Consider the following 10,769-nt stretch of genomic DNA (forward strand, 5'->3'; position numbering starts at 1 on the left):
GCGTAAAAGGGAAGCACCTTGATCAATGAAAAGTACATTGATAGGAAAGGGTGAACTGCTTAACTACTTGGAAGACATGGTGGGCACTCGTGTTACCATAAGGCAAGAAATCAAGATTGAGAAAGTTCGGTCCATATGAGTTTGGTTTTGTCGCAAACTTTGGTTTTGACAAATGCGCATGGATAGGAACACATACACCATTAAAATCTAAGTGTCATAAGATTCCCTCCTTCATGAAGATGACTGTGAGGAAATGCTTTCACTAAGAGAGATTTTAAGAAGATAGTGATTGTGAAATTGTATTCTCAAATTCGATTATGGTTACGGTATCCCTTTCCATAATCCGAATTGTGAGATTTGGCAATTAGTCTGAATTGTTTAAACACACATATGAGTTATCTAACCCAAAGGTGTATAAGATTAAGAAGCTTAGATAAAAGATTATCCAAACATTAGGTATTTGAAATATGAACTTAAGAAATTCAATAGGTATTGTTTTCTGGAAGTTTAGCTGTTTTCTGAATGCATGTCAAAACTAGTGGGAGCATAAGTGTTATGCTTATATGATAATAATCATCACGATAGTGGGAGCATAAAATTTGTGCTTGTATGATTATTAAGACAAGTATTGCAAGTTAGCAATATTAATTATAGAAAACAAGAGTTATACTTTGCAAAGTCGTAAGGGTTGAATAGTTGTTTTGCTATAATTAAGGGAGAGAATATTATGCTTCATTTCAAATCTAACGGCTTAGGTTGTGGAATGTTTATAAAGTTAGTCAAGGATACATAGTGTGTTCTCAAATTTCGATTATGATTATAGCATCCCTCTTCATAGTTCAAATTGTGAGAACGTGGAACATAGAATATTATGGCAGAAGATTGATAAAGTATCAGATCTTTATGTAAGACATTACGAATTGAGTTCCATACACTTCGGGTATAGGATCGATTGCAAATGCTATAATATTTGACCATTCTAAAATTTTCCAAGTGTCTAGCGCATTTTGAGGGAAAAATGACAAGAATCGGTTTTGACTAAAATAATTAAACAACTATCAAAGGACGATCCAAAGCTCGCTGAGGATTGGTCGCTTGTGAGTAGTTGGAAGTATGGTATTGGATGGACCATATCGACATTATTATGAATAGATAAGATTCTATTAAGAATAAGTTGTCGTATGGCAAAATATGGAAATGTTTCCATATTGGGAGTTGGATACTGAGAATCTATGTCTAGATTAGAAACTTTTATGCAAGAAGGATGTTCAAAGGAATGTACTTTGAGTGAGAGATATCATATCTATAGAATTGTTTCTGATAGAGATTGGCCAAGTCTTGATGATTTTGAGCTATGACTTTACGAAAGAATCGTTGCATATGATTGGAAATGTGTTCATTTGATCTATTTCACAAAGTAAGTATCGTAGATAGACATTGTGTGCATGCTAAGAGCATGGGACAAGTGTAGTTATAATTCAAGTAAAAAGTTGATTACTTGAAACAACAAATAATGAGTAATCAATATGGTGATTAAATAAAATGTTATATTTATACCCAGATTTTGGGGCCATATGGGATTAGTATTATTCTTGTGTTTCACTTTACATGTTTTGACTTCCTGATTAATTAAATTGGTAACAATCAAATTATTCGAACGAACCACAGTCGTTCATATGTTGGAAGTAGGTATGAATGAAGACTGTCGTGAATTGGTGTGTGGATTGTCTAAAGTGTATTAGACATAAGCAAATGTTTGCTGCAACGTTCATGAGTGCTTATGAATATGATTTGAGCATTGGATTAAACCCACGCTAACTTGGATCACTTCATGGATTTTATCACGAGTGATTGATGAGACGATAATATTTTATATTCTTGAAACCGAGATGTGTGAGTTGTAACTTGCGAGTCAGTTACACATTGATAATATGTAAACGCACCAGTAACTTGGTGTTATAAAACATATTGTTGTGTGTGATTCGGTGAGTGAGTGCAAGCAAGCATTGAATCAAAGTTTTTTCGTTCCTTTTATCCAAAGTAGGATAAAAGCGATATCTTTGGGCCCTCGATGATTTAGTGATGGCACCCAAGCGCTTGGCCAAGCTGAGACTAATTTGATTTGTTCAATTGTAGTATGTTGTCAGTCGTTATAAATCGGAAATCGGGAAACAAACATAGATGATAGAATGATCTAAATCCATGTCTCAGTCTATATGATATCTAGAATGGAGGAATATATGATCCATTATCTAAAGGACACGCTTCTGATAAGATCAGAGTTGACAGCGGTTTTTTGAAAGCTACGATTGCGGATCAGGATCTGAAGTCATATGCAGAATAGTTATTAGACGTATCCAAGTGGGAGACTGTTGGATTAGTTTCTAGGTCCATAACTATTTTGGTATGTACTTGACCCGATGGTGCATGGTCCTTTTGGGTTGCCTTCACCAAAGCAACTTGATAGGATGAATTATGGAGAAAGAGGATTAATTATGATTTATTAATATATTATAAGAATAATATATTAAAGGAGAAATCATATTAATATTAGTCAAGAATTAATAAGAATTAACTTTGTGGCTAAAAGACATTAATTAAATAAAGGGGACTAGAACTATCAATTGTGTGATAGTTGAATATTAGGCTAATGGACTCCATAGAGGATGGAGTGGACGAATTCTATGGGGAAACCCATTAGAAATCGTCCAAGGCCTCTAAGGAGGGAGTCCATGGGTTGCTTAGGGCCTAAGCAATCAAATTAGGGTTTCCTTGTTAGATAACCCTAATAGCCTCACTATTTAAGGACCCCTAGGGCACCAAAAACGTGTCCAACTGATTCCTTAGGGTTTCCACACGTTTTTTGGTGCCTCCTCTCTTCTCATTCTTCATCCTCTTGCTCTTGGTGTTTGTGAGCCATTAGAGGAGTGAAACTTGTGACTCTAAGCTTTCTAAAGCCATTACAAGGAGGATTTGAGATTGTTATTGCTACATAACAATCAAGGTAAGATCTAAAACCTATTCTTATGTTAATATGATTAATTGTATGCTAGATCTCGGGTTTATAGCTTTAGATATTCAATTGCATGTTCATTAGACAAACTAGATCCAAAAGCTATTCGGGTTTGCACGTACACCATAGGAATGATGTTTTGCTCATAACCCATTAACATGATCTTAACTAACTGCCATCGGAAGCCCCACTTGGTCTTGACTAACTGCTATGGGAGCCCCCACACGGTGTTATCTAATTGCCATGGGAGCCCCTACATGGTCTTATCTAACTGTCGTGGGAACTCCCACATGGTATACATAGCACAATGACAACACATTCACAAATTACCATTACAACTAAATAATATTGGCCGGCCTTGGTGCCTTCGACCCATTAATATGATGAATAGACTCACCTTGAATGTTGAAGCTTACTGAAAGAAATCCCTAGCTGCTACCCTTACGACACCTCCGATCTAACAGATAAAAATAACAACCAATTAGCAATTGGGTTCCAATCTAAGGCCCACCATCCATACTTGGGTTAAAATCACCTTTTTACCCCAGACCCCAACATGAACCAAAACTGAGGCCCAATTCCATTAACTAAAAGGCCTAAAACGAAAAGATCCACAAAGGCCCACTAATGGCCCAATTTTCCAAATTGGGCCCGCTCCCATATGGAACTTATCCTAATCCTATATTTTCCTTAAATACAACTTAGATTACCTCAAACACCCCTTGGGACAAACTAGGTCAGAGACATAAGTCAAAAGTCAAAGTCAACGACCAAGTTGGCCCAACTTGTCGAGTTTCCTTCTTTAGACTACAATATCGAGAAGAACCGATCCAACTCGTTGAGTTCTCCCAAAAACTCGTCGAGTTCATCAGGAACCGAACATCTTAATCCATTAAGCCAGCATAATTGAAACTAACAGCTTCCCCACTAAGATCTTAACTGAAATAGCGTCTAGAAGGGTAAAGTTTCCAAATTGACCCCTAGGGACCAACCAAGTGGCCTGAAAACCCAAACCCTGGTCTTAAAAGGTTAAGGGCTTAATCAATAATAAATTAATCTCCAAGACAAAGCCCTAGAAATACATATCTGGGCTTAAGACCATAAAGTTGGCACCTTTATGCTAAAAGAACTCATGAAGATCATTGATCTGAAAGACTAAACACTTGGGACTTCTACTTCCCCAACAATCATCCATCCATGGCCAAAAGCATGCAATTTAACCAAAGAAGAGATCTAAGCAAATATTAAGCAAGGTTAGAACTTTATACCCAAAATGTGATGGAAATGGAGCAGAGAATTAAGATCTGAAAGCTTCTACTGGAATCACCACCTTGCACCAAGCTTTTCTTCCCTTCAATGAGCTTCCCATCACACCAAAACACACCCATAATGGTCTGACAACACTCAAGGAGGCTCTAGGGTTTTGATATTAGGGTTAGGGGCTATGGAGGCTGGGAATGAGGCCACCACCTGGAACTTAAGGTGTTTAAATAGGGTGCAAAACTCAAATTAATTAGCATTTTTTAAAATGCATCCAACTTGTCGAGTTCCCTACACCAACTTGACGAGTTGGTCCTTAAAAAGACACGCCCTAAAAGCTTCCAACATGTCAACCTTATGTCGTAAATGCCCCTAAAAAGGGAATTTATTTCCATAATTTACCTTCTAGATTCTGAATGTTACAGACTTAATAGTTGGTTTTTGACTTCTGACGAGTACGTTGGGCGTACATGGAGGTACGCTCAACGTAATGTTGGATTATGCATTACTCGTTTGTACTTCGTGCTTCGGGTTTGAGTGTTCGGGTCGTACGTCTTGAGTACACAGGAGGTACTCCCCAGATCAGCTAGTTTGGGCCTTTTTAGGCCATTAGGTTTCTAACATTGGGCCATGGTTAGGCTGAGGGCTTCCTTGGCTTTAGTCCCATGATAGTTTTTGGGCACGATTAGGAAGCTAGTCTATACTGGGCTCTAGGTTGCCATTTTGAGCTTTTGTGCATTTAGGTTGGACCTTAGTTATGGAACAAGTATGAAAAGGGGTAAAATGGTCTTTTACCCTTTAGGAAGTTGGTTTATGGAGTGGGCCTCAGATTTTGAATTATCGGGATGATTATTGATTAAGATTGTACTTATTGTTAGTTGGCATGAGGTTATCCGGTTCAACAACCTGAGCAGTCATTTGATTATCAACGGATTGAGGTGACTTTCCTCACTATGCATAGTAGGTTTAAGATACCAATTTCGATCCATGATTTATTATGTTAGGATGCTAGATGTGTAAGTGACTCTTGCATGTGTTATGCATTGTTATATATACCGAGTAGGGCCCGATGACTGTATTGTATGCTATTGTCTTTGTGGTTATCGCATGTGTTTGTATGATTCTATATTAATATGATTATATGTGTACCAAGCAGACCTCAATGCTAGTGTAATACCCAGTCCATGTATTAGTTACATTTCGGTCCCTTATATATTGAATTACTGCTTTTGGACCTTGTTATCAGGGAGTTTGGAGGAAGGAGGGACCATTTCTGCCAACTTTAGAGTTTGGAGGCGGAGCCCGAATGCGGGGCGTTCCCACGCTGAATGCAAACCCTAATTTTTACAGTTTGGGACCTATATAAACAACATTATGACTCAAGCTCTGGCCTCCTTACCAGCCTCTCAATCTCAAAAACCCTAGATAGCCTCTCATTCCTTATTCTTGTGTGTGTTTTGGCCTTGTAAATTTCTTTGTGGTGCTTAGGAGCTTTAAAGGAGAAAGACGAAGCTAGTGAAGAAGAACTTAAGTATCCTGATCTCAAGGATCTGAGATAGCATCACCATTTGGCACTCATTTAAGGTAAAAAGTTTCAGCATTGCCTCATGTATGCTCATATCTATGTTAATGGAGTTTTGGAGCTTTTTATGTCCCAAGAAAGGATTTTTATGAGTCCAATCCATTTTTGGACTTAGGGTTGCCACCCTTGATGCTAATGGTGTTCCTATATCAGTAAAGTTTTGATCTTTGAGGTCTTAATCGGTTCATGCAAGAGTTAGGACCACATTTAAGGAAGTTGATTGCTATTTCTTGAGATTTGGAATTATAGAGATATGCAAAGTCACCAAGTCCGTAACTTTATGATTATGGAGGTCCTAGATAGCTTGGATCTGTTTTTGGATACCATGGCTTAAGAATTATGTCCTTAATGGCCTATTTTCGAAAACTGGACGCGAACGCCCTGCATAGGTTTTGGGAACGGGCTGCGTTCCCACTGGGACTCACGATCTGAACAAAGGAGGAATGCCCAACATTCCACAAGGGAACGCCCTACGTTCGTTGCATTAGTGGGCCTTTTTGGGCCATTTCCTTGGACTACTTGATTATGGGCCTTAGTGGATTATTCTTTTGGTTTGATAATGGATTTTGTTGCATATTGGACTTGAGGGAAGTCCCATTTGGAAGTCGGGCCCAATTAAGAAAATTAGGAGATAAGTGGGCCGTTAGTGGGCTTGGTGAGAATATTTGGATTTGGGCCTTCATGTTATGGATTTGGGCCTAGGTCATGGGTCCATTTAGATCAGGGGTAAAATGCACTACAAGAAAAAAGGCCTTTTACGACGCTCATTGCGCATCGTAAATGGCTCAGACGACGCGCAAATGCGTGTCAAGGAAGGCCATGTCATAAAGATAGACGACGCGCATTTGCGCGTCGTCTAGAGACGACGCGCATTTACGACGCGCATTTACGACACGCATTTACGACGCGCGGTTACGACACGCAATGCGTATCAAGGAAGGCCCTGTCATAAAGGAAGACGACACGCATTCGCGTGTCGTAACCTTACGACGCGCGTGTTAATGACACGCAATGCGTATCAAGAAAGCCCCTGTCAAGAAAGGCCATGTCATAAATGAAGATGACACACATTTTTGCGTATCGTAATTTTAAATTAAAAAAAAATTATTTATGGATTTACTTATTTTCATATTAAATTTGCATTTTATGTCACATAATGGAAAATAAAATACCATATACAAATAATACAATGCATTGCACAAAAGTTAATGTTATACAAATAATCATTCGAATAGTAGACAAATGTAATACTACAAATAATCATTCCAATAGTAGACAAATGTAAGATTTCAACATTTTTTATATAATTAACTAAATTATTAGCCAAATTTCCTAAAATACCAACATACTTTTCTATGAAGAGCATTAACACTATTCTTTTCCATCAAAAACTTCAAAACCTGCATAATTAATTTAATGTTTAATCAGCTACAGGTCAATAAGGTAGGTTTAAGCAAAAGAGGTTCATAGTAGTAAGATTTTACTTACCACTGTTGTTAATGACATTGAAAGAAGCAGCCCAACAAACACCCCCTCAGAAGGATTATTACTAAATGAAACCACAAACAAAGTTAAAAAGTCAAGTATTTTGTGACAACCCCGGAACCAGAGGCAAGGCTGTTTTTACCCATGGTATGACCTAATACATGATAATAAAGACTTGTTTAACAAAAATAAAAATGATTTCTCACGTGACATCACTATTAAGAATTGATGAAAGAGGGTACTCCACACTGTATTGCCAACAAGCTTGACACCAACACCTAAAAGCTGGAAAAAACAATAACAGAAATAAAAATAAATGTAAGATTTGAGATAACAGATGCATAATTCACATGTCTACTTTTACCAATTTATTTTATGCAACATATATGCAGCTGACATGAATGAATTATACAACAAGTTGGGAGTAAAATAAGGGATGGTTGCATATTTAGTATGATAAATAAAGAGATTTGTGGCATAAGGGTGCATAAATAATAAAAAGCAAAAAGGAAGAGGAAAGCTGACTTACATAATCAGCAAATTTCTGAATTGCTGCTTTTAACATAATACATAAGAGTGGTCTCGAAGGGATAGCTGGCAGCAAAAAATCTCAGGCAAAAAAAATTCCAGGAGAAAACAATTAGTACCTCAAAAGCAAAGGTTTTATAGGGTTAGGCATGCACCTGCAAGACAGGGACTAAGATTATAAGTGATGTGAATGGGACATAGTAATTAAAGGAATTTTTGTTACCATTGTTCCATGCATAGTGGTTGGGGTAGAGTGTTTTTCCATCACTGCTAACACGAAAGGGTCCAAGTTCTTCCATGGCTCCATATCCAAACAACAAGCATCCTAGCCCAGTAGAATACCTTCATTAATAGTGGTTCGATCTTACTCTAAATTTTGGTGCATTTGGATGATGATCTTTAGAATCTCCATTCTGATTCATGAATATTCTAATTAATTTGGTATTGTAGAATGTAGATTGGTATCTGCATTATTAAAGTTCATAGGACTTACTACTGACTCACTTTTCTTTTTTTAATCATTAGCCTTATGCAGCTCTCAAAGCTAGAGAATATCTTGATAAGCCTGCAATACATGAGACAATGGTGAAGGTATGTAGATTATATCTTATATTTCCTACACAAATATAGACAACCGTATGCTGATGTCATTATGCAGGTTAGCGCTTATCTGCTTGGAGAATACAGCCATCTTTTGGCCAGACGACCTGGGTGTAGCCCAAAGGACATTTTTGTCATTATACATGAGAAGCTTACTACTGTATCGTGAGTATTTCTATTTGTATACATCTATGTTTTCTTTTGTGATCATCATCTATTTTTTTTTGTTTCTACAGGACTCCAACAATATCCATTCTTCTCTCAACATACGCAAAGATTTTGATGCACTCTCAACCACCAGATCCCGAATTACAAAACCAGATCTGGGCAATATTCAGCAAGTGAGTTTATAATAAATAGGAGCTACACTTTTTTTTTGTATATGCAAAATTTGATAATATTTAATTTCACACACATTGACAGATATGAAACATGCATTGATACTGAGATACAACAAAGAGTTGTACAGCTATTCATTTTCAATAGCACACTTGCAAAAATTTTAAACTTTTAAAACCCATCTTAGAAGGACTAAAGGTTAGAAAGGAGAAGTAATGAAGCTATGAGTTGAGAAAAGAGTAATCACAGCAAGGTCTCTAAAACAGACCTGCTGTTCAAAATGGATTTACTCCAAAATCTAAAACAGAAACATAGCTTTAACTAAATTGTATAGGAAACTATGATTATTCAGGATTCCAGAACTATAAAGAACTCCTTCTAACTCCAAAGGATGAATTAAATATGAATTTTACAAATAGGTGTATCACTTCTGTCTCCAACAAGACAGTCAAGTGAGGTTGGCCAATTCTACCCAACTTGTAAGTAGAATTCGTCAATACCAAAATTCAGAGAAGTAACGGACATACAAATGAAAGTCTCAGAGTTGGAATTGAATGAAAAGCATTTCCCAAGCTCCGGATATAAAATTCACATTGTGGACAATCACAACACTAGTAAAAGCTGGTGACTGCCCACTGATCTGGAGTCTGGATCAACTCTAACCAATTTATAATTGGAAATAACACCCCATCTGCTCCAGATCTTAAATTCATAATATCAGGAACATATAGAAACTTGGAATCACTCTGGATCCTTTTCCAAGCCTTATAAATGATGAAAACAAAATGACATATCAAAACAGACCCGAATCAGACCTAACAGCAAAGATTCCATTCTTGCACATAGATAAAGTCCTTACCAGTGAGGTTGGCCTGCTTAAGAAAGTTAGCCAACTCAATTTGTGAACTTTGGGAACTGGTTTGGGGTCCGTTTGAGTTCTATAGCTCAAGGTATGATTTTTACAATATGACTATAGATCTGATGGAAAACAGAATCATAGGCACCCGTGATTCCGTTTGAGTTCTATAGCTCAAGGTATGATTCAAAGCCCTTTATTTTAAAGACAAAAGATCTCAAATATACATGATAAGGTTTCTCACGAAGTGTGATCTTATGCTTGTTTTCTATATATAATCCAAAGAAACACAACCATTAATTTAACCAAAAGAAACTCAACACAATTTAGATATCATGATTTGTTACTTACCCCTTTTCTGTCGGAAGGACGAGGTGCTAATTCCTTCTTGGTGACAACATGCCCTTTATTTAGACCCACAAAGAGTCCTGTGTTTGGCTATTTTGGAGCCATTGGAACCTGAAAACATAAACATATATTAGCGTAAAGCTACATACACTTCACAACAGTTCATCAACTTAGCCTATGCAGCTTTAATTCAATATGACCTGAAAACCTTACAAGCCTCAGACTACAATCAAAATGCGCAATATATATTCTTATTAAACATGAAGTTGATTACAAGATATAAATGAGTTTATGCGTGCCAATAAGTTTGTAAACACCAGCAAGCTTATAAGCACATGGAAAGCATCTCAGAACTATAAGAAGATGCGGGAAAACTAAAAGTACAATGAGGGAAGAAAAACAACCTGGGCAAGAAGAATTTGAGACCAAGTAAACTTTAGTTGCTGTACATTTTACTTGCTTCTTGAAAGAAACCCCCAAATTCTTAACTCCACACCGGAGGAATATCACGTGATGTACGTCAACGAGGATGTAAGCCTGAAGTGGGCCCTCAATTCTACAATAACAAAAAGTGTATCTTGTTATATGTAACAATATGATGAAAACAATGTAAAAGGGGTTGAGTATTGAGGTGGTTTAGTAAATACTTTGCTTTCCAGACGAGATTCTATCAACTTCAGCTTCTCATCTAATTTAAACATCATCAGAGTTGGTTCTGTAAGAATAATTCCATGCAACAAATGTGATAGTCATACTAA

General features: G+C 37.0%; 1 protein-coding gene and 1 long non-coding RNA gene across 2 annotated transcripts; one reads left to right on the forward strand and one right to left on the reverse strand.

Annotated features, from left to right (window-relative positions):
* Positions 1 to 6,993: 6,993 nt before the first annotated feature.
* On the reverse strand, positions 6,994 to 7,686 carry LOC145094571 (uncharacterized). Its single transcript, XR_013703419.1, has 3 exons — positions 7,547 to 7,686; positions 7,344 to 7,404; positions 6,994 to 7,255 (listed from the first exon to the last, which is right to left on the reverse strand). It is a non-coding gene; the product is annotated as an uncharacterized LOC145094571 (long non-coding RNA).
* Positions 7,687 to 8,372: 686 nt separating this feature from the next.
* LOC145095513 (AP-2 complex subunit alpha-2-like) lies at positions 8,373 to 8,982 on the forward strand. The gene is made up of 4 exons (XM_079033375.1): positions 8,373 to 8,459; positions 8,527 to 8,633; positions 8,705 to 8,809; positions 8,892 to 8,982. The coding sequence occupies exons 1-4, from the start codon at positions 8,451 to 8,453 to the stop codon at positions 8,980 to 8,982; spliced, it is 312 nt and encodes a 103-aa protein (XP_078889501.1). The 5' UTR covers positions 8,373 to 8,450.
* Positions 8,983 to 10,769: the final 1,787 nt, after the last annotated feature.

The sequence above is a fragment of the Lactuca serriola genome, chromosome 3 (assembly GCF_051521515.1).
Source record: "Lactuca serriola cultivar US96UC23 chromosome 3, Lser_US96UC23_V15, whole genome shotgun sequence".
NCBI classification, from domain to species: Eukaryota; Viridiplantae; Streptophyta; class Magnoliopsida; order Asterales; family Asteraceae; genus Lactuca; species Lactuca serriola.